This window comes from Polypterus senegalus, chromosome 15, assembly GCF_016835505.1.
Source record: "Polypterus senegalus isolate Bchr_013 chromosome 15, ASM1683550v1, whole genome shotgun sequence".
NCBI lineage: Eukaryota > Metazoa > Chordata > Cladistia > Polypteriformes > Polypteridae > Polypterus > Polypterus senegalus.
The window spans coordinates 54,773,693-54,799,906 of record NC_053168.1 but is presented as its reverse complement, the minus strand read 5'-3'; the positions used below and the strand labels follow the sequence as shown (position 1 = coordinate 54,799,906).

The window sequence follows — 26,214 nt, the reverse complement described above, 5'->3', positions numbered from 1 at the left end:
ACCAAGAAAAATTTTTAATCCCATAATATTATGTGTTAATTCTATAAAGATAGGCCTATTGTCTGTTCTAATTGTTATAAAAAGTGAATTTAAGCTGCATATTTATTATAGTGATATCAGAGTCGCTACCGCTCCCAGGTGTTTTGATGTACAAGACTATCGTGTACCTCACAAGTATATTAACTGAGGGAGATGTGAAGGAAAGGCAAAGGTGCCAGTTTAAACTCTGCTGAACTTGTTAATCTAGGTGAGCACAGTAGGTGAAATGTAAGATACGTAAGTCACACGTGAAATTGGATCCCTTCCTCTATGTGTATATAACACCATTCCCTCCAATTTAACACGAGAGGAGCTTCTCCACAACAAGTGAATGCGGTGAGAAACAGTCATCAGAAGAAGCAGCCGGCATTTAAGTAGTCGCTCACGTTAAGCAGCAAGCCAACAGGTAACCAATATATTCGTAGGGAATGGTTATATGGACGCCAAGAAACAACGCGAGCCTGCGCAAACATGAAAATAGTAATAATACACGAGCTACGACTGTGAAGTGATAAATCCAATGCAAAGATCGAAGTTGCAAATTATTAAATGACAGCAGCTAAAAATTTAACCAAGAATAAGTCGACGCTTTATTGTGCTTAATTAGCATTTGAACTAAAAGGTAGTATTAAGTAAAATGTTTTATAAGACTTTCATGGGCACTGTTTTATTTATCTCCATGGCGTATCTAATCATTGAATGTATTATTAATAAGCGGGCTCCGAAAATTGATGGATGGAGTATTTGTAACAGGAAACAGTTGCCCATTTGTTGAGCTGTTTCAGTTGATGTCATTGAATGATTAATTAATCCATAAAACCATCGATACATTCATTTTCTGAGCGGATTTCTTCCAATTAAGCGCCACTTTAAGCAGCAGCCTGCGGCAGCTGCGCCAGGCGCAAGTCCTTAAAATACAACACAGCTTTTTTTCTAAGGTCTCCCTTTCTGTTGGTGAAGTAGCTGTGGGCAGTTAAATGGCATTGCTGGGTCTGTAAAGTCAATTCAAATGCGTAAAAAAAAGCAACTTACATAATATTGGTGTATTCATGCAACATATTCGCTCACTGGCAATAATGAAAAGTTTAAGTATTTCAAGGGCTATGAAAATAATAAAAAGTAAATATACAAAATACAGTAAATTAAACTATGGTAATTGTAACCATCGGTTAAAATGAAAATCACAGCAATCAAAGACTATTCGGCTTCTACCAAGACTAATTTCATTACGTCTATTTTCTTATGTTGTGCGGCGACTTTGAAAATTGCGTAATACCGTGACTCTTTTTCTAAATATAGACGACTTTCTAGTTGAACCTGTTTAGAGTGATTAAGATGCTACTGAAACAAACACGTGGCTACCAAACAGACCACATCCCAACACCACCAAATTTCAAGCACAAAGCATTAGAAATTAGCAGAAAAGTCATTAGTCATTTAGTAGGGCTTCTTTTCTTCCTGAAGGAAATCTTTTATTTTACAAGTAAAAAATCGTTTTATTTTAACTCAGAAACATTAAATGAAACTATGATTTCAAGCCATTGCCATTAATGTATACTTAATAAACTGCAATTCCTGCCGTGAGAACTATCCTGTTCCGCAAGTACTTTCCGCATAGCTGGATGTTTGAGGTGACATTCTGTGGTGTGACCTGAATAATCATCCTTGACGGTTTACATAAGAAGTGCATTCAAGATCGCCTTATCAGCTCCTGAGCAGATTGCAAAAATATGTTTCTTTTTACATTTAATTATAGTAACTCCATATTTGATTGATTCTATTTGTCCTGTGAGTCGTTACCCTTTTCTGTTTATGTGGATCTAAATTTTCCCTTGGGAATAATAACTTTTATCAAGTCTAATCTAATATCATCTAAATATATTCAAAGGCTTATTAAACATATAGTTTAACCACTTTCTGTGCCTATATGATAAACTTTTACATGCATAGATATTTTGTCGTTTTTAAATATATGCAGTGGGAGCATAGTAGTTCTTCTGTTTTAGCTACTATTGTCTATTATTTGCTTCATGTTCATAGTTGTAGGTCTTTAACCAGGACCAGAAAATACAAAGAGGTTATGAGCCTTATCTGGGATTACGGTAAGGTTCTGGTTTTGAAACTCCTATTTTGCCTGTGGTCATGGTCTAAGAGTCTAACTAGCCAAACTTTTCAATTTTACTCATGAAGTGCCATAGTCTGGTGAGGCTATAGTTTTATGGGTTCGAATAAAAAGTGCAAAATAGATGTGAAACTCTTTCATCTAATTTTTTTCTCAAAGCATTCCAATAAGCCAAAAATGCTTAACAGCATATCCATCTCATAAGAAGGATATACAAACGTTACACAATGCTACCCTAACACTTACATTAATATAGAGTTATAACTATTTCTCCCAAGCACAATCGCAGCAATTACTTCTCCAACAGCTTATAACTGTTTTTTCAGTTCTGTGCTTTGTGTCTTAATATTACAATAAATAGCTGATGGTGCGTTTGGCTTTGTACTTGCCCTATAAAATCAGTGTGGATATACTGTATAATACATTACCAAAAACATTGCTTTTTCCCTTTATGATGAATCGTTTGTTGTACTGAAAATTAATTTATATATTTGTTAAAAGAATAGTAAAAAGGTAACTCATTTTATAGACTTTGTCTTAAGTGGGCATCATGATAATAACAGTACTATAAGTTTTCATGTAGTGGACTTGATCAAAGACCAACTGCTTCAAGTATATTTTCTCTTGACCTGCTTTCATATTGAGCAGTTAATGTCAAACCTTTTCTTTCTTTGAGTATTAAACATATTGGTGTTATATCCAGTTTCCCAAATAAATAATGCTGCCTAAACAGTTCCTTTTGAAATATTTTTGCATGTTCGTAGGAAGTCTTGCAAACATGAAACTGTGTTATAGATCTTTCTTCACGCCAGACTCTGATACATATTTCTCTTTATCTCATTATTTTTTTATTTAAATTGTGTTTTTTTTTTATTTTCCTTTCCCTTCCAATGCCAGTTTGTTGGTCACAAAGTGGTCATGATATCTAAATAAGACTTTGGGTTGTATTATATTCTATAGAATACAAAAGTACAGGACATACTCTGTGTTTGTAGAGCCCTATATTTTAATATGTACTCATGAAGCTAATAGTCCTGCAGATGTTGAAACTTAAATGACATTTTAGTTCTCTTGAGCTGGTATAAAATTACAACAATTAATAGTTCCCAGTCAGTCACCCCCTTTATTGTTTATGTTAATGACTTTTATTCTGCATTTTTACTAATTGGGTTGTTATGCTGTCAGAGATCATCATTACCTCTTGTTGGATGTTATTGCTAAGCAAGCACAAAATTGATTCCTTCTCTCCTTCTGTCCACTGTTCACCTCTTTGTAAGGTTTTTGTCTACCTTTTGGAATCTTTTATTTGTAACTGTCCTTTTAAAACTCCAGTGTGTGGCTCCATCATCTACTTGATTGTCCAGGTTTTCCATTTTTGGCTTAATTTGTGTAGTACATTAAATAGCTTGACTGCTTGAAGTTCTTAACTTTCTAGGCTTGATCAATTACATCACAGAGAGCTTCTCAATTATTCACTGTTGTTTGCCTCCATCTTATCTCCCCGCTACACAACTCCTGTTACATCAGACCCTGTTCAATAGTTTGTCATTATTTCTGTTATTTTAAGATTTTTTCAAAACATGGCAGGATCTAATCAATAATATTTTAGAATAAGCTCTTAATGAACCTGAGGAAGCAATTATCTCCGCATTTATTTTTCTTCTACATTCCTCTCTATTGGCCTATTAAACTCATCAATTAATTTATGTTTACAAGCCTTAAGTTTTACCCCGTTGGCCATACTCTCTCTCTCTCTCTCTCAGGAGTGGGGGTCAACTTGTTTTTCAATCTCAATCCTATTTTTTGTAAAAATTGATCGATTTGTATGGAATGATTACAATAAAATTATTATAAAATTAGTTAGATTTTTAGTATACACATCTGAACTCTTTCTAACATATTTTTGAAAGATCATTTTTCTTTTTATTGTAAAAGTCCTTTGACTGGCTTATGCAAATGTCAAATTGTCTCATAGTTTGTAATAGAATTTTAATGTTTATGACATTTTGTAAGGTTTTCTCGTGGGATCCAATATGTAAGCATTTTGCTAAAATGCAAAATTTCATATGTATGGCAATTTTTTATAGGCAACACAATTTTTAAGATTTCAGAAGTACTATTATCCTTTTATTTTTGTCTCATTGTTTGCATTTTGAATTAAAAAACAATTTATGCCATGCACAAAATGAAATATATATTGCATACTTTTTAGAAGCTAATTTTATGTGAATTTATATATAGGACAGTGTTTCATACATGGATTAAAGAAGTTGTTAGAATTTATGTAGGGTTTTTACTAGTGGCTATAAAGGTTTTGCCATATAAAAATATATCTTGTATATGGTATATACTGCATTTTATCTAAGTTGATAAAACATTAACTGTTGTGTAAAGGGCAGCACTATGAAACATTCTTAATATTGTTGTTTAATGATTGTGCAGAATATCTACTGTGAAACAGAAATGTCTGAAGAAGGTAAACGAAACACAGAAAATGAGGGTAAGTTTTTATTTCTTGATCCAATGAGCTTGACATTTGTTGAAAGTTTTCAGTTTTTGCTCTTTTGGTATTTTACTGTGCACTGTTCACCTGATACAAGTTTTTGAAGTTTTTTTGAATGTAATGCTATTTAAAATACTTACAATTATTATAACAGCAGTTCTATCCCACTAAATTGATTAATAATTTGAACTTTTTTAGATTCTATTGTCCATGTGTATGACAACCCATCATTCCAAAAAGAAGAAGAAAATGAAGTGGAATTTTCAGAAAATGTCAGCAAAAAGAAAAAGTAAATAGCTTCTACTTTTATGTGTTTACTAATCTATCACCCTTGCCAAAAAAGTGCATGTGATACTGGCGCTTTGTAACATGAGGCCTTTGATAAATGTTGGATAAAAGTCCTGTACTATACGGGCTGAAACAAACTTCTGTATAGTATAATCAACTCCTAAAAAGCTTTTCCTTAATTGACCAATTCAATTTTTCATTTGCCTAGTGTTTAAATTTAATTTTAATGCATTCCACAATCTGCTAAAACAAAAATTCTAAAGTGTCTGTAACTAATTTGCTTTACGTTGATTAAAAATCAGTTGAATAATAAAATTTTGCAATAATGAAGATGCTAATAATGAGTTATCTACCTTAACAATGTTACATATGAATGTTTTCTGTTAATTCTTTTTATGTACTATAAAATCATTATAGATAAATATAGATCTTATAAATAATACTTCAATTTTAATTAAAATTTCTCTTAAGTTGTTCTTCTAATTTAAGAACTTTGCAGTGACTAACATGGTCTATAAGAAAAACTCTAATTAGTTTTTTTGATTTTTTTTTTTTATTTTCAATTAACCAGTTACAGTTTTTTCCAATCTGTGTAAGTAAAGCCGATATCACATTACCCAACTTCAAATTGTGGGGAATGTCCGATATGCTGAGCTGCAGTTGCTGATCTTGTGGCCAGACCATGTCAATTTTAAAAAAATTGCTGCCCACATTACATTTACTGACTGAGTGCCCATCTTCCAGCACAGTTTTGCTCTCCCCTTTTTCTTAAAGCCAGAAGCATGTTGCCTGATGACGCCAGCACTGTATGAAGGGTTAATAGCTGTGGCAAGTTAGGCTGCAATCTTTATTCTTTTATTTATTTATTTTTTTCCATTAAATGATGGTACATCAGACAGCTGAACTTCTGTTCTGTTTGTGAGATCCAAAGCTGCTGTGTTCTTTATTTCTTGTCGCTGCCTTCTATGCATTGTACTTTCAGATGCGTATTCATTGGTTGTCAGCTGTCATGCACACAGTGCCCACTCCAACCTGTTTGATTTCATGGGAGTGAGTCACTGGGTATTTTACATTAGTTCAACAGGAACAAGGGAGAGTGCCTCCAACTTTCTCTAACTCACTAAGATTATGTAAATGAAAGGTTGCAACTGGGCGGCACGATGGCGCAGTGGTAGTGCTGCTGTCTCGCAGTTAGGAGACATGGGTTCGCTTCCCGGGTCCTCCCTGCATGGAGTTTGCATGTTCTCCCCGTGTCTGCGTGGGTTTCCTCCGGGCGCTCTGGTTTCCTGCCACAGTCCAAAGACATGCAGGTTAGGTGGATTGGCGTTTCTAAATTGGCCCTAGTGTTTGCTTGGTATGTGTGTTTGTGTGCGACCTGCGGTGGGCTGGCACCCTGCCCAGGTTTGTTTCCTGCCTTGTGCCCTGTGTTGGCTGGGATTGGCTCTGTGTTCCTGCTTTCGGATTCAGCGGGTTGGAAAATGGATGGATGGATGCAAGGTTGCAACTGAAAGTCTCTAGAAAGGCTGTCAAGTGACATCACCTTAAGCTGATACTGACAAGGAATCGGAGAACTTAAACTATGCCAAGGAAACGTGCCTTACCTTGTGATAGTACCACAAGACTTTTCGCTTTAGAAAAGAAGCTTTTGGGCCTAAAGATTTCTTTTGATATTTCCACAGATGTTATGTGAAATTCTTAAAAGGCAACTCATAAATAATGAAACCCACTCCTTCTGGTTTACACTATATTTAGATTTACATCTCAGTAATTTATAGTCCTGGGGCAATATGTTTCTAACATCTCAAATCAATACACAGACATACAGTCAGGGAATTTGAACTTCTGTTTGGAGTTGGCCCTAATAAAAGAGATCCTAACGCCTAAATTATATGCCAATGTCACTTGAAGCAACATCTCTCAAAGCATTTTTATGTATGGTCTTAATCATCTTATGTTAATTTCCTAATTATCTTAATGACTTCACCAGTTGAAATGCACCTCATTTCACTAAGTTTTGCATACATTTTTATTAATTTCTCATTTGTCATTAACATATATGCAGTATTTCTCCATATACTGACTTCTTCTTTTGGCTGCTTCCATTAGGGGTTGTCACAGGAGATTATCTTCTATATCTTTCTGTCCTCTGCATCTTGTTCTGTTACACCATAAACCTTCTCTTAGGCCTTCCCCTTTTTCTCTTGCTTGGCAGCTCTATCCTTTGCATCCTTCTCCCAATATACTCGGCATCTCTCCTCTGCACATGTCCAAACCAATGCAATCTCGCCTCTCTGACTCGTCTAACTTGAGCTGACCCTCTAATGTACTCATTTCTAATCCTATCCATCCTTGTCACACCCAAATCTTAGCATCTTTAACTCTTCTACCTCCAGCTCTGTCTCCTACCTTCTGTTCAGTGCCACTGTCTCCAACCCATATAACATAGCTGGTCTTTCTACCATCCTGTAGACCTTCCCTTTCACTCTTGCTGATATCCGCCTGTCACAAATTACTCCTGACACTCTTCTCCACCCATTCCACCCTGCCTGCACTCTCTTTTTCAAGTCTCTTCCACTATCGCCATTACTCTGTACTGTTGATCACAAGTATTTAAAATCTTACACCTTTGTCAAATCTATTCCTTGCATCCTCACCATTGCACTGACCTCCCTCTCATTTACACATATGTATTCTGTCTTGTTCCTACTGACCTTTATTCCTCTCCTCTCTAGATCATATCTCCACCTCACCAGGGTCTCCTGAATCTGCTCTGTACTATCGCTGCAGATCACAATGTCATCAGCAAACATCATAGTCCATTGGGACTCCTGTCTAATCTCGTCTGTCAACCTATCCATCACCATTGCAAATAAGAAAGGGCTCAGATCTGTTCCCTGATGTTATCCCACCTCCACCTTGAATGCATCCGTCACTCCTACTGCAGACCTCATCATGGTCACCCTTCCCTCATACATATCCTGTACAATTCTTACATAATTCTCTGCCACTCCCGACTTCCTCATACAATACCACAACTCCTCTCGAGTCACCCTGTCATTTGCTTTCTCCAGGTCCACAAAGACGCAATGCAACTCCTTCTGGCCTTCTCCATACATCTCCATCAACACCCTCAGAGCAAACATATGCATCTGTGGCGCTCTTTCTTGGCATGAAACCATTCTGCTGCTCACTAATCATCACCTCACTTCTTAACCAAGCTTCCACTTCTCTTTTCCATACCTTCATACTGTGGCTCATCAATTTTATCCCCCTGTTGTTACTACAGTCCTGCACATCCCCCTTATTCTTAAATATTGGCACCAGTACACTTCTTCTCACTCCTCAGGCATCCACTCACTTGCCAAGATTCCATTAAATATTCTGGTTAAAAACTCCACTGCCTTCTCTCCCAAACACCTCCATGCTTCCACAGGTATGTCACCTTGACCTACGGCTTTTCCATTCTTCAACCTCTTCATAGCCGTCCTTATTTCCTCCTTACTAATCTGTTGCACTTCCTGATTCACTATCTCCACATTATCCAACCTCTTCTCTCTCTACTTCTCTTCATTCATCAGCCTCTCATATTACTCTTTTCATTTGCTCATCACACTCTCCTCACTTGTGAGTATGTTTCCATCTTAATCCTTTATTACCCTGACCTGCTGCACATCTTTCCCAGCTCACTCCCTCTGTCTAGCCCATCGATACAGGTCTTTTTCTCCCTCCTTAGTGTCCAACCTCTCATACAACTCATCATACGCCTTTTCTTTAGCCTTCGCCACCTCTCTCTTCACCTTTCACCTTATCTCCTTGTAGTCTTGTCTACTTTCTGCATCACTCTGACTATCCCATTTCTTCTTTGCCATCCTCCTCATCTGTATACTCTCTTGTACTTCCCCATTCCACTACCAGGTTTCCTTTTCCTCCTTCATCTGTCCAGATGTCATGCCAAGCACCCTTCTTGCTATCACTTTTGCTACATCTGCTGTAGTTTCCCAACTGTCTGGTAATTCTTCATTACTACCCAGTGCCTGTCTCACCTTCTCCCTAAACTCAACCTTGTAGTCTTCCTTTTTCAAATTCCACCATTTGATCCTAGGCTCTGCCCTCACTCTCTTCCTTTTCTTGATCTCCAATGTCATCCTACAGACCACCATCCTATGCTGGTTGACAACACTTTCCCCTGCCACTACTTTGCAGTCTTCAATCTCTTTCAGATTGATTCTTCTGCATAGGATGTAATCTACCTCCATCTTCCTCCACTCTTGTACATCACCCTATGTTCCACCCTCATCTTAAAATATGTATTCACCACAGCCATGTCCATCGTTTTGGCAAAATTTGACTATCCTCTGACCTTCTCCATTCCTCTCCTTGACACCATACATACCCATCACCTCCTCGTCTCCTTTGTTCCCTTCAACATGTCCATTGAAATCTGCTCCAATCACCACTTTCTATCCCTTGGGTACACTGTTCATCACTTCATCCAACTCACTCCAAAAATCTTCTTTCTCATCCATTGCACACCCAACTTGTGGGGCATATGCACTAACAACATTCATCACCACACCCCCAATTTCCAGCTTCATAATCATTACTCCGTCTGACACTCTTTTCACCTCCAAAACACTCTTGATATACTGTTCTTTCAGAATAACCCCAACTCCATTTCTCCTCCTATCCAGACCATAATAGAACAATTTCAATCCACCTCTGATCCACCTGGCCTTACTCCCCATCCATTTAGTTTCTTGTATGCACAATATATCAACCTCCATTCTCTCCATCATATCTGCTAGCTCTCTCCCCTTACCAGTCATACTGTCAATATTCAAAGTTCCTACCCTCAGTTACACTCTCTCTACCTTCCTCCTCTCTTCCTGCCTCTGGACACATCTCCCCGCTTTTCTTCTCCTTCTTCTTCTTCAGTCAACAGTAGCCCAATTTCTGCTAGCACCTTGTTGACTAACAGTACTGGTGGCAGTCGTTGTTAACCCAATCTAGTATGGAAATTTGTATTGTTGTCCACATATTGATTTGGCAAAATTTTACACTAGATGCCCTTCCTGACGTAACTCTCCCCATTTATCCGGGCTTGGGACCGGCATGAAGAAACACACTGGTTTGTGCATCCCCTCTGGCTGGGTTATTTCTCTTATATTCTCTTATTTCTTTTATATACTGACAACATTTATAATTTCACAGTTGATAGTAAGTCACAAAAAAGAGTATCAAGTTTTAAATACTACAGAAAAAAAGTGTTTGTAAAAATATATGGTATTTTTTTTCTGTCTGGGAATGCACCAAAGCTGCTTTTAGGCTGAATATGGAGTGATACATTTAGATAATGCTGCTTCTTCTTTTTTTTTTCTGCAAATGTTAAATATGCTTGTAAATACTGTTCCCGCATTTTTAAACACTCAATATAGTTCAGGTTCACTGGGATTATTCTAGCAGCATCAATAATAGGTGAGGATAAAATTCTGGATAAGGTGCAGAAGACACACAACCTACATGTACTGCATATTCATTGATATAGGGTTATCTTAGGGTCATCAAACAAGTGGTGTTACAAGAAAACTGAAGTGCCAGAAAATATGCAGAGAACATTGGCCGATTTTACACAGTGACCAAATGAGGACACTCTAAGACTTATCTGAATAGTTCCACCATGCCACTAAAATATTGTATATACTTGTACTTAATAGTCCAAAAGACTTATCTGAGTAATGTTTTATAGCTGGTTCTATATTATACTGTACATATTTTTTAATTCCAGGAAGAAAAATAAAAAAGAAGAACTTGCAAAGTCAGTGGGAATATTCCAGCTGGTTAGTATAAGCCATTTATTCAATGATTTAGTAACTCTTCATTTTGATTACTGATGTATGTTTGTTTGTTTTTAGTGATCTATTTTTCTGGACCCTAGACTCTGGGTTTGTAGTTGGTTAATTATAATAAATGTACATATTTTGATCTTTTCTGGATTAACATGATAAACTACAGTACATTGAGTACAAAAGATATTTAGTTTATTAAATTATATTCAACTTAATACTTTTAACAGAAAAGCTGTGGGCATAAATGTAAAATATAAACATTTATTAAGGAATACTAAATTACTATAAAGTAATTAATTATAGCTCTGAGGTACTTGTCAGAAAAAAATAGGGTAAGAAACATCAATCCCATATCTGCATGTACTTCTTAAAATAATTCTGAAATAAAATTTGACATCTTTATGATTATCATTCTAATGTTTTGTTTTTAAATACACAGTTCCACTATGCTGATACTTTGGATATCATATTGATGATAATAGGTTTAGTCTGCTCTGCAGCACATGGCATTGCACTACCGATTATGATCATTGTGTTTGGAGAAATGACTGATAGTTTTGTCAGCAGTGGCATACAAGTAAATATCACAGGTAAGACCTGCCTTGTTCTCTTGTCATGCAACTTTTAAAGGGTAGTTTTAGTATTAATGATGGTTGTTGATAGCATTAATGAAGCTGTCAATTCTTTACGTTTCTTTAACCTTTTTTCTTATTTGTTACAAGCACTTGCTTGATAATGGGCGTTTGTATGTACTTTTTGACAAATTTGTGAGGTTTCTAATATTTATATATAATTTGTTGCTCTGTTATTTTAAAATTACATTTATAAAAAAACAAAAATAACCTGCTTTTTAAGGTTTTGTCAGAAAACACAATATAATACATTTAGATTTTGTTACTAATGCCAAATACTATGGTATGATAGGGTGCTGGTGTCTGTTCTGGTAGTATTATGCACAAGGCTGGACCAAACCCTAGTTGGGGCATCACTCTATTGCACAGCATTCACACACATGCAAACATTCTCAGTCATACTGGTCCAAATTAGTGTTGCCAGTTAGATGAACATGCATGTCCTTAAAATGTGGGTGGAAAATTGGGAGTAATGTACTTAAAATGAGATGTGAACCCAGGACTCTGGAGCTACCTGTGAGGCAAGAATCCCAACCAACATGCCGTTATTCCACCCAAAACTGCATACAGTAAGTTTAAAATATATACAGAACACTTGAAATTGTGTATTATTATATTTATTATACAGTATATACAGTATACATGTTATTTAATTTATGTACTGTATTTTCAATTTAAATAGTTATCTAACCAATTAACTTTTATCAACCTATAACCTTTAGCATGTATTTAATGTAACATTTACAGACTTGACTTAATCCAGTTTAGGGTAGTAAAGGGTCCAGTCTATCCTTATCTCTCGGGAACAAAGCAGAAACCAGCCCTGAGCCATCACAAGGCCCACCTATGCACATAATCACACCTTCATGGGACTACTTTAGAATCCCCAGTTAACCTAATATTAACATTTTCATGGATTTAGGAGAAAAACTAGAATACTCAGAGAGAAAAAGAAACACACGCAATAGAATACTGAGAATGTGCTAACTTTGCATGGATAATGATGAGCCACAAGATTTCAAACCCATGAAGGCAGATCTGTGAAGCAGCAGCACTAACCACTGTATAACCATGTAACACAAGATTAAACTACAAAGTTTTAAATATAGCTTGATATTTTTGAGTCTGCATTGTTTATCTGTACAGTAGATTCCAATCATTGGTCTTCTAAAGTAATGCATTTACCAGTTATTCAATGAATTTAAATTATAAGCAAAGATGTAACACATGCCTGATTTCAGAATTCTACCTTTATGAAAATATTGGACATTTTTCTTGCAGTATATAGTGTAATGTGTATGTTGTGCATTATTAAAAGAATGTTCAACACCAAAAAGTATAATTTCTCAACAACTGATTTGTTTCATTTACTCTCCCTACTTGAAAATTGCATTATGTCTATGTTGTCAATGTGATTTTAAACTTTTTTCCCTTACTTGAACTTTGATTTGTTTAAACAGTAAACTCCACACTGAATGCAAGTAGCTCAGACTGCCCTCAAGTGACTGGGGTGGATATTCAAGCAGCTATGACAAGGTATTATTTTCTTTCTTACATCATTTTATGGGTCCCTAATAGAATATATTGTAAAGTTATCAAAAATGCTCAGATTCTATATAATTCATTTGAAAAGACCTACTGTAATGTTAAGTTTCTGGAGTGTTTTCTGAGTATTTGTCCTCCATAAAAATTAAATGTTAATTTATTTCACTGATTGCAAAAACAGTGGATTATAATATTTTATGTATTTTTATGATATCAAGGCTACTGTTTTAATGTGACACTAATTCTTTATTATAATGATCTGAAGGCTGACTTGTACAAAGCTTCATAAATGGAATACCATGTAGTTACATTTACTGTAAAGAAAGGAAAAAGGTCTTTACAATGAAAAATGTATGAAAATGTAACTGGTAAAGGAAAAAAATTAACTAAAATTATTTTCTCTGTTTGTCAGATATGCATATTACTTCATCGCCATTGGATTTTCTGTGTTAGTTCTTGCTACAATTCAGATAGCAACGTTTCTGCTCAGCTCTTCAAGACAGACACAAAGGATCCGTGAAAAATTCTTTTATGCAGTTCTTCATCAACACATGGGCTGGTTTGATACACATGAGTTAGGAACATTAAACACAAGACTGACTGAGTAAGTTTCATTTTTATACTGTATTATTAAGAGCTTTATGCAATCTCTCTAACGGACAAAATAAGCCTTCTGAAGAAACCATTTTACAAACATTACACTTTTTAATGGTTTGGACCACCCCAGTGCAGAAATGTTTGTTGATATGTGAGGAAAATTGTAGTTCTTGGAGAAAAAACATGAGGACATGGGGATAATGTGCAAATTACACACAGACAATGGTTAAACATGGAATTCAAACCCTGGATGCTGGAGCTGTGACAAAAATAAGCCTTGTGGAGAAATGAGTCTACAAACATCATCTCATTTGTATTGGTTTGTGGACCTAAAATATATATTTATGGGAAAGGTGCTATATAAATAAAATGTATTATCATTATTTTTATATAAACATTAAAATAGTGGGCAGTTGTGGGTTCTGTGTTGCTTACAACAGTTCACTTTTTAGAGTTCTGAAACTTAAATCTTTTTTTACTGGAGATTACAGTAGTTAAATAATGCTTTATTTAAGTAGTTTCAAAAGACAAGAATCAGCACTCCAAAGACAATAAGCAAGCAGATTAATTTTACAAAACCGCTCCAGTGTTATATATAAATTAATCTCCTATGGCTACTCATTGTACAAAACTTTGGGTTGAAATGCAAAGTATAACTATTTTCAGGTGGAGGAAGTATTTTACTGTCAAAACTCAAACCACTTTAAAAAACTTAATTACTTCTTTGGATGAAAAGTGTTCTTTTGTAGTAACAAAAACTTTTTTCAAGCATGGAGTCTATTTACTTTCTCAAATGGCTGTAGGTTCTTTGCTTAATTGGGTTTGGAAAAAATTTCAAAACCAGCTATATAATGGTTACCTGTAACCTCTTACCTGTCTCACTGTCCATATCGTAAGGCCCTCTAATTGCAGGCTGCTTTGCTGACTGGGACTTTTACTTCCAAGTGTTTACTTCAAACCAGTTCACCAGCAATACAGGGCTTCAGAAGAGTGTTCTGTTATACTTTTATTGGACCGCAGCTTGACAAGATACAGTATGTGTATTCCAGCTTCCTGGCAATGCTAATTAATAGCAATCATATAGAACCACTGATTTAAGCTTTTCTTAAAAATGATTTTTTGTCAAAACCAATATCAGCAAATATAAGCAACACAAAAAATTGTTTGTGCAGTCTTTATTTAGTCCTAGATGACAATTTCCAGATACATATTTTCTTTAGGTGGAAATATATACCTTTAATCCTCTTTTCTCAATGCCCAACTGCTAAGTGAGAGCTTAATGAAAGTGCCTGTTTCAGTTTTTACAAAACAAAGAAAAAGAGAAATACTCTTTGTAGATGTCCATGTCTGCAACTGAGCCAAGCTCTTAACAAAAATGTCAGATCAGCAGCATCTGAACTAAAGGACTTTCTTTGAAAAAAAGTCTAATAAAATGTAGCCCTCCCATCTAACACACAAAAATACCTTGCTTACTTCTTCCCCTTTTTGTTAGCAAAGCTCACAGTTTTCTCAAAATACACAGAAAATGTTATTAAATCATTACTATAAAGTCAAGGTTATTTTCCATTATGAATCAAACGCTCCACTTCCTAATTAACGAAAACACTCTAAATCCTGCTTTCTCTTTCAGTTTTCCCTGAATACACTGCACTCTTGTTCCATTTGACAAGACTATCAGGCTAAGGGTTATTACCTCAAATATATCCCACATGCATCTGTAATAATAACCTCATCAGAATTTATTTATGGACAAGGAACATGGTTGCCCAAAAACTTTTCACATTTAATTTAAAATATATGTTGCCCTGAAGGGTAAGGAAGAGTAAAAGACCTCTCCACTACTTTCTAAATAAAAGCAAGTATGCCTGGAGTGATTGACCCTTATATGTTTGAGTGTGTTCACATACAGCATTCAAGGCATGTTCCATAGTGCTGTACATGACCTAAGGTTAATGCTTCTTTAATTTGTAGAAAATAAATTCTAATTTGTTTCTCTTATCTGTATGTGTGTTTTGCAAATCTACATTCCAAAAATCTCTCCTTCTGCTATTAAATATATTGTATTTTTACTGGGATAAAACTTCATGTATTAAAATTGTGTAGGATAGTATATATTTAAATACAGGTTTACTGGGTTTGTGAAGCTAAGTAGCAAACTTGAATTATTGCTTGTTTTATTCATTATGATAATATTTCAGACAGCAAACAGCTATTTGGAGGGGCCAGACAGTCCTTGGCCTACTTTAGATAACCTTTAATGTGTATTTACTTCATTTAATGGCAGTAGCACCAATTTTTTTCTAGGATTTAATCTCTACAATGTCTCTATGCAAACGTACAACAGAATAACTGATCATCATTCCCAAGTAGACCGTAAATAATCCATTTAATGCCAAATCATCAAATGAGTGAAAACTCTTGAATATGTTAAGTTTAGGCATCTCACAGCTTGTGCTATAATATTGTTTGGAAATCCTTTGCCATGACAGACTTGAGCTATCTGCCAGATAGAAGAGTGAACAGAAAATGTGCAGAGTAAGTAGGTTCAGAAAAGATCTTAAATGTTATATATGCCAGTCTGCAAATCAGAGAAAATTAATAGTGTTGAGGTGTCGACCAGTGAATTTAGAAGTGGTACACACCATTCTCCCCCTATAGCTGCCTCTTGTTCTTGATATAGATTGCCATTTGAAATAGCATTTAAAATTTATGCACGCACACACTATGTTTATTGCATTGTATCTGATGGATTTTTTTGTGCTTTATTGACTGTTTTACAGTATGTTTTATTTTAAACTGTACTGTAAATGTGCATTATTCTTTGATCTTGTCAACAGGCAGAAAATAATAATATAAAAATAAACTGAAATAAATTCAACCCATTTGGATGTGAGGCAATGATCCATAACAAAATGGGCCTTAGTAGTTCTGGCGGCACGTATAGAGATAAAATTTATATTGTTAAAAAGATAATTACATTTTCACTGTAACTGATCATTAAATTTCAGAAAATTATAATGAGAAAGCACTTCAGTTCATGAACACATTCTAAGTTCAAGGAAATGAGCAAAGTAGAAAGTATTAATCCTACAAAATAAAACATTACATATATGGGGGTAGTGCAACAAATGATTAAATATTATTTTAAACTTTTTGTGGATATTACACATGTTTTGTTGATTTAATTATGCCTGTATTTTGTATTTTCAAACAAAATGGGGAAAAAATATATCTGTCATTATTCCAGACTGGACAGTGCCAGTCGTGTATTGTGGTTTTCAGACAATTAGAAGAGGTGTTTATCAATCCACGAAAGTTATGATTTTGATCTTTTTGTGCTGTTGTTTCTGTAGTGATGTTAATAAAATAAAAGAAGGCCTTGGAGACAAAATCTGTATCTTTCTTCAGTTCTTCTGTACCTTCATATCAGGGATAATCATAGGATTTGTCTATGGATGGAAGCTTACATTGGTTATTTTGTCGGTCAGCCCTCTCATTGGAGTATCAGCAGCTGTGTGGTCAAAGGTAACAAAGTTTTATTCTGTTAAAGTTACAGTTTTCAAGAAATTGCTCCTAAAATTGTATTGCATGCAATGTCTGAATTGATAAATGCACAAAAAATAAAACTGTTTTTGGGTATTTTTTGTAATATGCTGGTAAAATACAAATAAGTTTTCCAAAACAAAATGGAAACAGTTAGAAAAGCTTCAAAGCATAATCCGCACTGTTCAAAACCAAAAAACAACTTGAAATATATATAATGTAGGAATAATTTCAGCTCCACACGCTCCCACCTGCCTCATGCATTGTCTTCTTGCACATTCATGCCTCCAGTTCTGCCTTTCACCGCTCATTTGGAATCTCTTCCCCAACTGTTTAAGCCAGTCCAAACCAGAATCCCCAGTGAGGCTCACTGGCGGCTTTTATCATTGGTAAAACACCTTAGAGTGTGGAAAGAGGGAGAGTGTCCAGAGACCCCTTAACTGAAACATTTCTAAGTAAGAATATATTTTGAAATGCTTTTAGCCACAGAGACAAACCTTAGCAGCTGAGATGAAAACATACTGTACTAATGGTGCAAATAAAACTTGTGAGGAACTTCATTTCTTTTGTTTGCAAAATGAGAATCGTTTTCTCTACTAATTCAATTTCATTTAAATTGTTTTATTCATTACTACCAAAACGATTCAGACATGAGTAAATTATTTCCTGCATAAAATACGATCTCACAACAGTAAACGCTCTTGAGAATCATAATTACACAACCATTTTAAGATTTATTCAGCTGGTCATGTCTACATCTTACATTAGCTGTGAGAAATAAAATTGTTAATACAAATATGTTTCCAAGTTCTCTATATCTTTATATTTACATTACAGTATATATTAATAATGCTTTCTTTATAAAATTTTAGGTTTGCTTATTTGGATCACAAAACTTCTATAGATACATAAAGTGAATTCTTCTGACATCTAAAACAGAGATCATATGACACTAAACTTCTCATTCTGTTACTGTGCTGCCTGTATGCATATTATGAAAGGCATAAAAAAAACAAATTTGTAATGGCTTGGTTAGCCGTAAAAAAAAAAGAATTTCTATGCAAAATATTCCTTTATGCATCCATTGTGCATCAGTTACAAATAATTACAATGAAATTAAAAGAAATTGATTATTTATCAATAAGTATATTAGCTAACTAAACAGGCCTGATTAATTAAATTATCTCATCATTTGTCAAAATTCTTATGTTCTTATTTTAAATATGGAACCAGAGCAGGAGACACTTTAAGGATGAGATGTTACTATAAACTTCATTCTTACAACACAATCCTATTTCCTCAATCCTTTAAAAAGTACATCATATAAAACATATGGAATGTATTTGGCATAGGAACCTTTATTATTCCATGACATTTTCCTTATTTTAATCAGATTTAATATGTTAAAAGCTTTTACCATTAATGGCATTTTGTGGTTGATTCAGAAGTTCTTGTTTTACAGGTTCTGGCCACTTTGACTTCAAAAGAACTAACATCCTATGCAAAGGCAGGTGCAATCGCTGAAGAAGTTCTGGTTGCAATACGAACTGTTGTTGCTTTCAATGGACAACATAAAGCTTCTGAAAGGTATGTTTATTAAAATACTGATGTGGGTAGCACATATGAATTGAGTATACAAAGTTGTATTTTAAATAAAAAGGACAGCCTGGTTGTGAAACACCAAGTTGAAAAACCAATCAGAAGCCACGAAAGAAGGAATGTGTATGAAAGCACATAGCCAATATGAATTTTTCCAGGTGTAGAATTTATAGATGTTTTGTTTTTCAGGTTAAGTTATTGCAGTTTTTTAAATATTCTTGCTAAACTTTAAAATAGCCTGAAAGCCCCTTGTCCGGCGTTGTGTTTAGCAGGCCACAACCATAGCATTTCTGTAGTAGTCCACACCTTGGTGTTGGAAATTCTAGCACCCCTAGTTTTCGGCTCTCCAGTCATGCAGTACTTTCTTAAAACCAGAGCCATTTATGAATTTGCCTGTTGTACTCTGACTGGGTGTAGTATGACTATTGTCACTGAGAATTATAATGCTTCTGTTCTCTAATGACTCTTTAGCTTTCCTCCACTAATACATTAAAGTCTGGTCCCTGGTGGTTTTTTATCCTGCCATATTTTACTGAATGTCCCTCTTCTCTTTATTTAAGCACCTCTCATGAAAAAGATACAAGTGTTCAAAATGTGTCTCATTCATAAACAACTGGACAGGGTGCACATGCACATACCCCCAGTGGTCCAGTGAGGAGCTGCCAATCAATCTAACGCACATCTTTGCAATGGGAAAGAAAAAACAAAATGTTTAGGGAAAAATCTACACAGATACAGTGCAAACACGAAAACCTGATGGACCCAGGAGCCTGGATCTGTGAGACAGAAAGGCTAACCAGTGCACCACCAAAACCCCCATTCATATACTTTGAGTTTTCTTGATTATGCTATTGGAGACAAAGTTAAAAACAGTGTCACTGAAAAGTATGTAAATTAACAAATTAATAATTTATTGATATAGTGAATGTAAAAGGCTTACATGGTTATAAGTGCAACAAATAAGTATTTTTTCCAATTTTCTTGTAGATATGAAGCAAATTTGGTAGAAGCTAAACAGCTTGGAGTGAAAAAGTCCATAACAACAAATGTATCACTTGGATTGTCACAGTTCTTTATATTTTGTGCTTATGCTCTGGCATTTTGGTATGGGACAAAGCTTGCCATTGAAGAACCTGAAAATTATTCTATTGGGAAAGTACTTATTGTAAGTTGAATACTTCACCATGAAGATACATCTTTCAGGAGAGAACTGATGACATGTATAGCAGTGAATGTGTTTCTTAATTATTAGGAGTTTAATCTGTCATGCTGTCATTTTGCTAAAACTATATTAATGCGTCAATTCTACTTGCATTTTAAACATTTAACTTAAAATGCTTTTATTTTTTTGTTATTGTTTTATTTGCCTCTCTACAAGGTGTTCTTTTCTGTGATCATTGGGACATTTTCACTGGGTCAGGCTTCACCCAATTTAGAAAGCATAGCAAGTGCTCGTGGAGCTGCATATGAAGTGTACAAAACAATCGATGAGGTAAAAATGCTGGTAAATTATTTTTAAGAATCTGTTGCACGTTTACTGCAGTGGGCTGGCGCCCTGCCCAGGGTTTGTTTTCTGCCTTGCACCCTATGTTGGCTGGAGCCATCAATCCATTATGCAACACGCTATATCCCAACTACAGGGTCACGGGGGGGTCTGCTGGAGCCAATCCCAGCCAACATAGGGTGCAAGGCAGGAAACAAACCCTGGGCAGGACACCAGCCCACCGCAGACAATAGTATACTGTACTTTAATAAAATTATTAATTTTCAATGTTTGTGTATATTCAGAGACTTAGATTTTTCAATTCAGATTTTGACAGGTTACACTCTTTAAAAAAAAAAAAGTCTTTAACACTAGAATTACCAGAGCCTACTAGAAAACTCGTAAATCCAGCCCACCTTAAATCCATTCGCACCCCTCTCTCAGCGTCTTTTGTCCTGTAAATGTGCTGATTAAGACAAGCTGCAAGCAGCCTGCTATTCTATCCCCCCACAGTCGCAAAACGTTCACAAAGTTATCCCAGCTCATGCTTTGTTTGATTATCTGGGACCGAAGTGCTGGAGTTTTAGAGTAGAAATAATAGATTGCTATTTGGAATACATGCATTTCATGTGTGTTCCGTTTCTACAGTAATCTGTGTAAACACATTGTTAAAACAGAAACTTTTTAATATTTTAGTAATAAATGTTACAAAATGTAGGCATAAACTATAGAATGTATGAAGCCTAAAGTCCAAAGATCAAATAAACACTTTCACAAAAGGTTCAAGGATGATACAACAGCTTCTGTGGCGTAGCAGTAAGATTTGCTGACTTGTAATCAAGAGTCCCCTGTTTGATCACCACTGCCTCCGTTGTCAGTAGTGAGGTGCTCTTATTGGTAATATTATACAGTACACACATACATTTGGGTTGCGGTCTATAACAGACCATGTACATTTATAGTACTGTACTTGTAAAAGTTACCTTTTTTTTTTAACTTTTATTCTCTCAGTCACGATCACGATACATACTACCGCCTTATGGATCTGATGCTGTTAGTTTTTATTTGAAACTAGGAATAACTGTAGATGTGAGTGGTGTTTTCAGGCAATGGAACTAGACATTCTTTGATCTGGAGGGATAAAAGCTGACACACAAACGCTGGTGAATCTGCCTTCTTCGTATCTCACCGTCACTTTATTTATTTTTTTATTCAGTTTTATTGAGTGTTCCTGCTCACACAGAATAAGTATGCACCTTATGGTTTTTGATGAAAAAAAAAAAAAAAACAGAGACGTAGGTATATATGATATTTGGAATTATTCATTTTATGACCTTTTTATGAGGACAGTTCAGCACTATATGCAATCATCAGATTCAAATATTAACAGTTCACACACACGCAAGGACCGTCTTTCCTACATTTACGATGTGTGTACCTCTTGCAATGTGCACATTTCTCTCTATGCTGTGGTTTCTATTACACACCTGAAAGAAAGGGACAATATATGTGATATTTTGAAGAAATCATTTTTTGACCTGAATAGTACCAATCAGAAATGCTATCCATGGTTACTGCCTTTGTCTGGGTGACACTAGGATTTGTTCTCAATCCCCTAGTCCAACAAGCAGGTGGATATAGTTTTAAGTGGTAGTAATTATTCATTGATTACAGCCATTTAATGCATTTCCTGTTATTTTTTATTTCTGTTTTGAAAATGTAAAAGTTGTTATAATTTCTAAACATTTTTGTAGAGCTGAAATTAACCTGAGGGTCACAATGTGTTACCTGTTGATTAGCATTTCCATGTAACAATTTCATTGTACTCTGTATGAATAATACTGCTAATGCAAAAGTAATGCTAAAACATTTTCTATGACCTTAAAAAGTAGTTTTTATAATCTGTATGAATTAAAAAAAAAAAAAGGTTATTATAATCTGTATATGGTACTTTCAGCCACGGCCAATTGACAGCGGTTCTAAAGAAGGACACAAACCAGATCGGATAAAAGGTGACATTGAATTCAAGAATATTCGTTTTAGCTATCCAACAAGGCCTGATGTAAAGGTAGGACATAATTGATGTATGTAAACATCAAATATAGTTAATTGGTGAAGCATGATTTTCTCTGTAGGCGCCTACCTACAATAATTTCATTTTTGGTTTAGCATTGGTGTCTCCCTTCACTGTCTTTCTTTTCCTTTCTTTATCCCTCTCTCCACTGTGCCTTTATCTTTAATTAGTTACCCAAAAAGGACATACTGTATACTCCTGCTTCATTAGTGTGTTCATGTCACAAAAATCCAATACTTTCCAGTCTGAGATGTACTGCAGCTATGAACATATTCCATCCATCCATCCATCCATTTTCTTAACCCGCTGAATCCGAATACAGGGTCACGGGGGTCTGCTGGAGCCAATCCCAGCCAACACAGGGCACAAGGCAGGAACCAATCCTGGGCAGGGTGCCAACCCACCGCAGGACACACACAAACACACCCACACACCAAGCACACACTAGGGCCAATTTAGAATCGCCAATCCACCTTTATCCCATAAATTGTAGCTGTGTTTACATCTGATTTAAATGATTAGAAGTATATCTTCACAGTACAAGCCTACATACTCACATGATTACTATCTCCTTAAATCTGCATTTCCACTGCCTCTTATTCACCTACACCCACAATGACATGGATTTATAATCAGGATGGTGAAATTGTTATAAATGCTCTGCTATTACAAGAACAAACTCTAATGGAGGTTCTACATGAGCACTAATTCATATTTTATATAAGCACAAATAGCATTTATTGATAGTGGTCCACACTGCAGACAATACTTTTTATGTCTAGCTTCTTTATTTGCCTTTATACTGTACATTCCTGTTAAATAATGCAATTTCCAAGACATGCTGACAGTGGTTGTCAGCTCTAACTACAAATAGTGTTTACACTTCATCTGTTGTCTTGTATACTTGTGACTCTGTTACACAGGAAACAGTCACAAAAATCTTAAGAAAAGAAGTTAATCAAGGTGCTATTAAGCCAGAGAAACAATGTTTTGACCATTGTCTGTTGAGCTGCATGACAATGGAATTAAACCCATCAATGTTTAGCAAAATTGTAGTCTTGCCGTTGTTGTTTTAACATTTTAGCCCTTACATCCATCTTTTCTTGTGATTTCTGTCACCTTTGTTCATTTGATATTCCAGTCCTAATATCTTTCTTCCTTTGTGCTTCTTGTTGCTTCTGCTCATTGGACATTACAGGACACAGATGCTGACCAATTTTGCATTTTATACATAAAATGGTTTAAATCATTTGAGATATATATATATATATATATATATATATATATATATATATATATATATATATATATATATATAAATTTAATATAATATATATATGAGGGTCAAGCCCCCGGTGCCTTCCAACCCCCAGTTGCCACCAGTCTACCACTTGCGTTGCAAAGAGGGGACTGAACGCACCCAAAGAGACACAGTCGCTCCTCTGAATCCCCTTCTTAAATGGTGATACAATGGGAAACAAATGAAGTTTTTTTTTTTGTACCTTCCTCTTTGCTCGATCAGCTGCTGGCTTGTTGCTGCATGATCTGCATCTCGCAAGGCGCCTCGAACATTTAAAATCCTATGTACCTGTCCTACTGTCTGTCTTTTATTTCCGGCCCCGGGAGTAGTTAAATCTCATGGCACTCTTGGTTCAGTCTCATTTCACGTGGCGTGAGTTCTTGATATTTTTTAGGTTATAATTGAAAAATGAAATAAGAATCTGAAATTCTAACAAAATCATATTAAAGTTAAATTCTGAAAAGTCTGATAACAGCATATATTTGTAGGTTTAAAAATAAGCCCGATTTTAAAGCATGACAAAAAATGTGACATAAAATCATTGCACAAAGTCATTATACTTTTAGGCTTAGGATTTCATATATAGAGAGTAGATCTACATATATAAATATGCAGTATATAAGTGTGTATATATTGTGGATGCTTGGGGTCGCTGTTGCCCCATTAAACACTGTCAGGCAGATGTCCAAGACACACTTATAAAATTACAATAAGAATTTTAATAATATTCTTGAATTATGTGCCCAAACCACCGCACTCTCCACAATTCTCAATAATAATCACAATAACACAACCAATCCTCCACTCCCAGCAACTCTGTCACACACCCTCCCAACTCTGGCTCAGCCTGCTGGTGTTTCTAATAGTCCTTTTATACTTCATGACCTGGAAGTATTTCTTCTCCGGGTCAACATCACATCTTCTTTCCTCAATCGTCCCGGAAGTACTGTGAGCTTCCATCCTTGTGACCCCAAAGTACTTCCTGGTTGACGTCCTCATAATATCCTCCTGGATCTTGGTGAGCTCCCCCTGGCAGCACCCACAGTACCCAACATGGCTGAAGATACGGACTCCATATCCCATGCTGCCCTGTGGGAATCCGAGGAGCCATTTCCATCCAGGGGAGTTCCGGGGGATGTAGTGCTCTAAAAGAGCTGTTTTCTTCCTTGTAGGGATGTCCTGACCAGACTGAAATGTGGTAGATAGGGGGCGCACTCGCTCCCTTGAACCCCTATCCACTACTCCAAACACCAGGTAAAAGTCCTCAAATTGACTTTATTAAACTTCCACAGTGCACAAAGCACCCTCTCCTACACAATACTCATAAACAAATCACTAACTACAATAATAAACAATCCTCCACTCCCAGATGTGTTGCCACCCTTCCACTCAGCTCAGCTCCCCTTCTGGGAGCTCCCACAGTCCTTTTACATCTCCTGACCCGGAAGTGTTCCCAATCCCCAGTCCATGTGACTCTCAATCACTTCCGGGGTAGGTACAAGTTCTTTTCTTCACCCCGGAAGCACGTCAGTCCTCTTGTCCACGTGTGCATCTGGGGCATAGGGAATACATCCATCATTCCACCTTGCAGCGTCCCCTAATGGCCCCCATGGCATCCAGCAGGGCTGTGCATAAAAACCACAATGTCCATGATGCCCTGCTGGTCTTCTGGGGACCTCCATACTGCAAGGAGGGCTCCACCTGCTGGCTTGGGGGTATTGGCCGGGATAAACGGTCGGCCATCCATCACAGTGTATATGTATGTGTGTATATATATATATATATATATATATATATATATATATATATATATATATATATATATATATATATATATATATGATGTATGTATATACAGTATGTTATATATATATAGTGGTGTGAAAAACTATTTGCCCCCTTCCTGATTTCTTATTCTTTTGCATGTTTGTCACACAAAATGTTTCTGATCATCAAACACATTTAACCATTAGTCAAATATAACACAAGTAAACACAAAATGCAGTTTTTAAATGATGGTTTTTATTATTTAGGGAGAAAACAAATCCAAACCTACATGGCCCTGTGTGAAAAAGTAATTGCCCCCTTGTTAAAAATAACCTAACTGTGGTGTATCACACCGAGTTCAATTTCCGTAGCCACCCCAGGCCTGATTACTGCCACACCTGTTTCAATCAAGAAATCACTTAAATAGGAGCTGCCTGACACAGAGAAGTAGACCAAAAGCACTTCAAAAGCTAGACATCATGCCAAGATCCAAAGAAATTCAGGAACAAATGAGAACAGAAGTAATTGAGATCTATCAGTCTGGTAAAGGTTATAAAGCCATTTCTAAAGCTTTGGGATGCCAGCGAACCACAGTGAGAGCCATTATCCACAAATGGCAAAAACATGGAACAGTGGTGAACCTTCCCAGGAGTGGCCGGCCGACCAAAATTACCCCAAGAGCGCAGAGACGACTCATCCGAGAGGTCACAAAAGACCCCAGGACAACGTCTAAAGAACTGCAGGCCTCACTTGCCTCAATTAAGGTCAGTGTTCACGACTCCACCATAAGAAAGAGACTGGGCAAAAACGGCCTGCATGGCAGATTTCCAAGACGCAAACCACTGTTAAGCAAAAAGAACATTAGGGCTCGTCTCA

The 26,214-nt window shown here is 36.0% G+C and overlaps 1 protein-coding gene across 3 annotated transcripts in view; it reads left to right on the top strand.

The window, feature by feature from the left end:
• The first annotated feature begins 321 nt into the window (after window positions 1–321).
• Window positions 322–26,214, top strand: part of LOC120516128 (ATP-dependent translocase ABCB1-like) — a 506,684-nt gene continuing 480,791 nt past the window's right edge. For 2 of the 3 annotated variants that reach the window (XM_039737587.1, XM_039737586.1), the window contains exons 1-12: window positions 322–445; window positions 4,604–4,661; window positions 4,863–4,953; window positions 10,738–10,789; window positions 11,238–11,388; window positions 12,891–12,966; window positions 13,388–13,579; window positions 16,926–17,097; window positions 18,578–18,702; window positions 19,702–19,879; window positions 20,093–20,206; window positions 22,155–22,265. In XM_039737587.1, the coding sequence (XP_039593521.1) occupies window positions 4,625–4,661; window positions 4,863–4,953; window positions 10,738–10,789; window positions 11,238–11,388; window positions 12,891–12,966; window positions 13,388–13,579; window positions 16,926–17,097; window positions 18,578–18,702; window positions 19,702–19,879; window positions 20,093–20,206; window positions 22,155–22,265 (1,299 nt within the window). In that variant the 5' untranslated portion in view covers window positions 322–445; window positions 4,604–4,624. The remainder of the gene's footprint in view (window positions 446–4,603; window positions 4,662–4,862; window positions 4,954–10,737; window positions 10,790–11,237; window positions 11,389–12,890; window positions 12,967–13,387; window positions 13,580–16,925; window positions 17,098–18,577; window positions 18,703–19,701; window positions 19,880–20,092; window positions 20,207–22,154; window positions 22,266–26,214) is intronic. The other variant, XM_039737588.1, reaches the window with a different exon arrangement.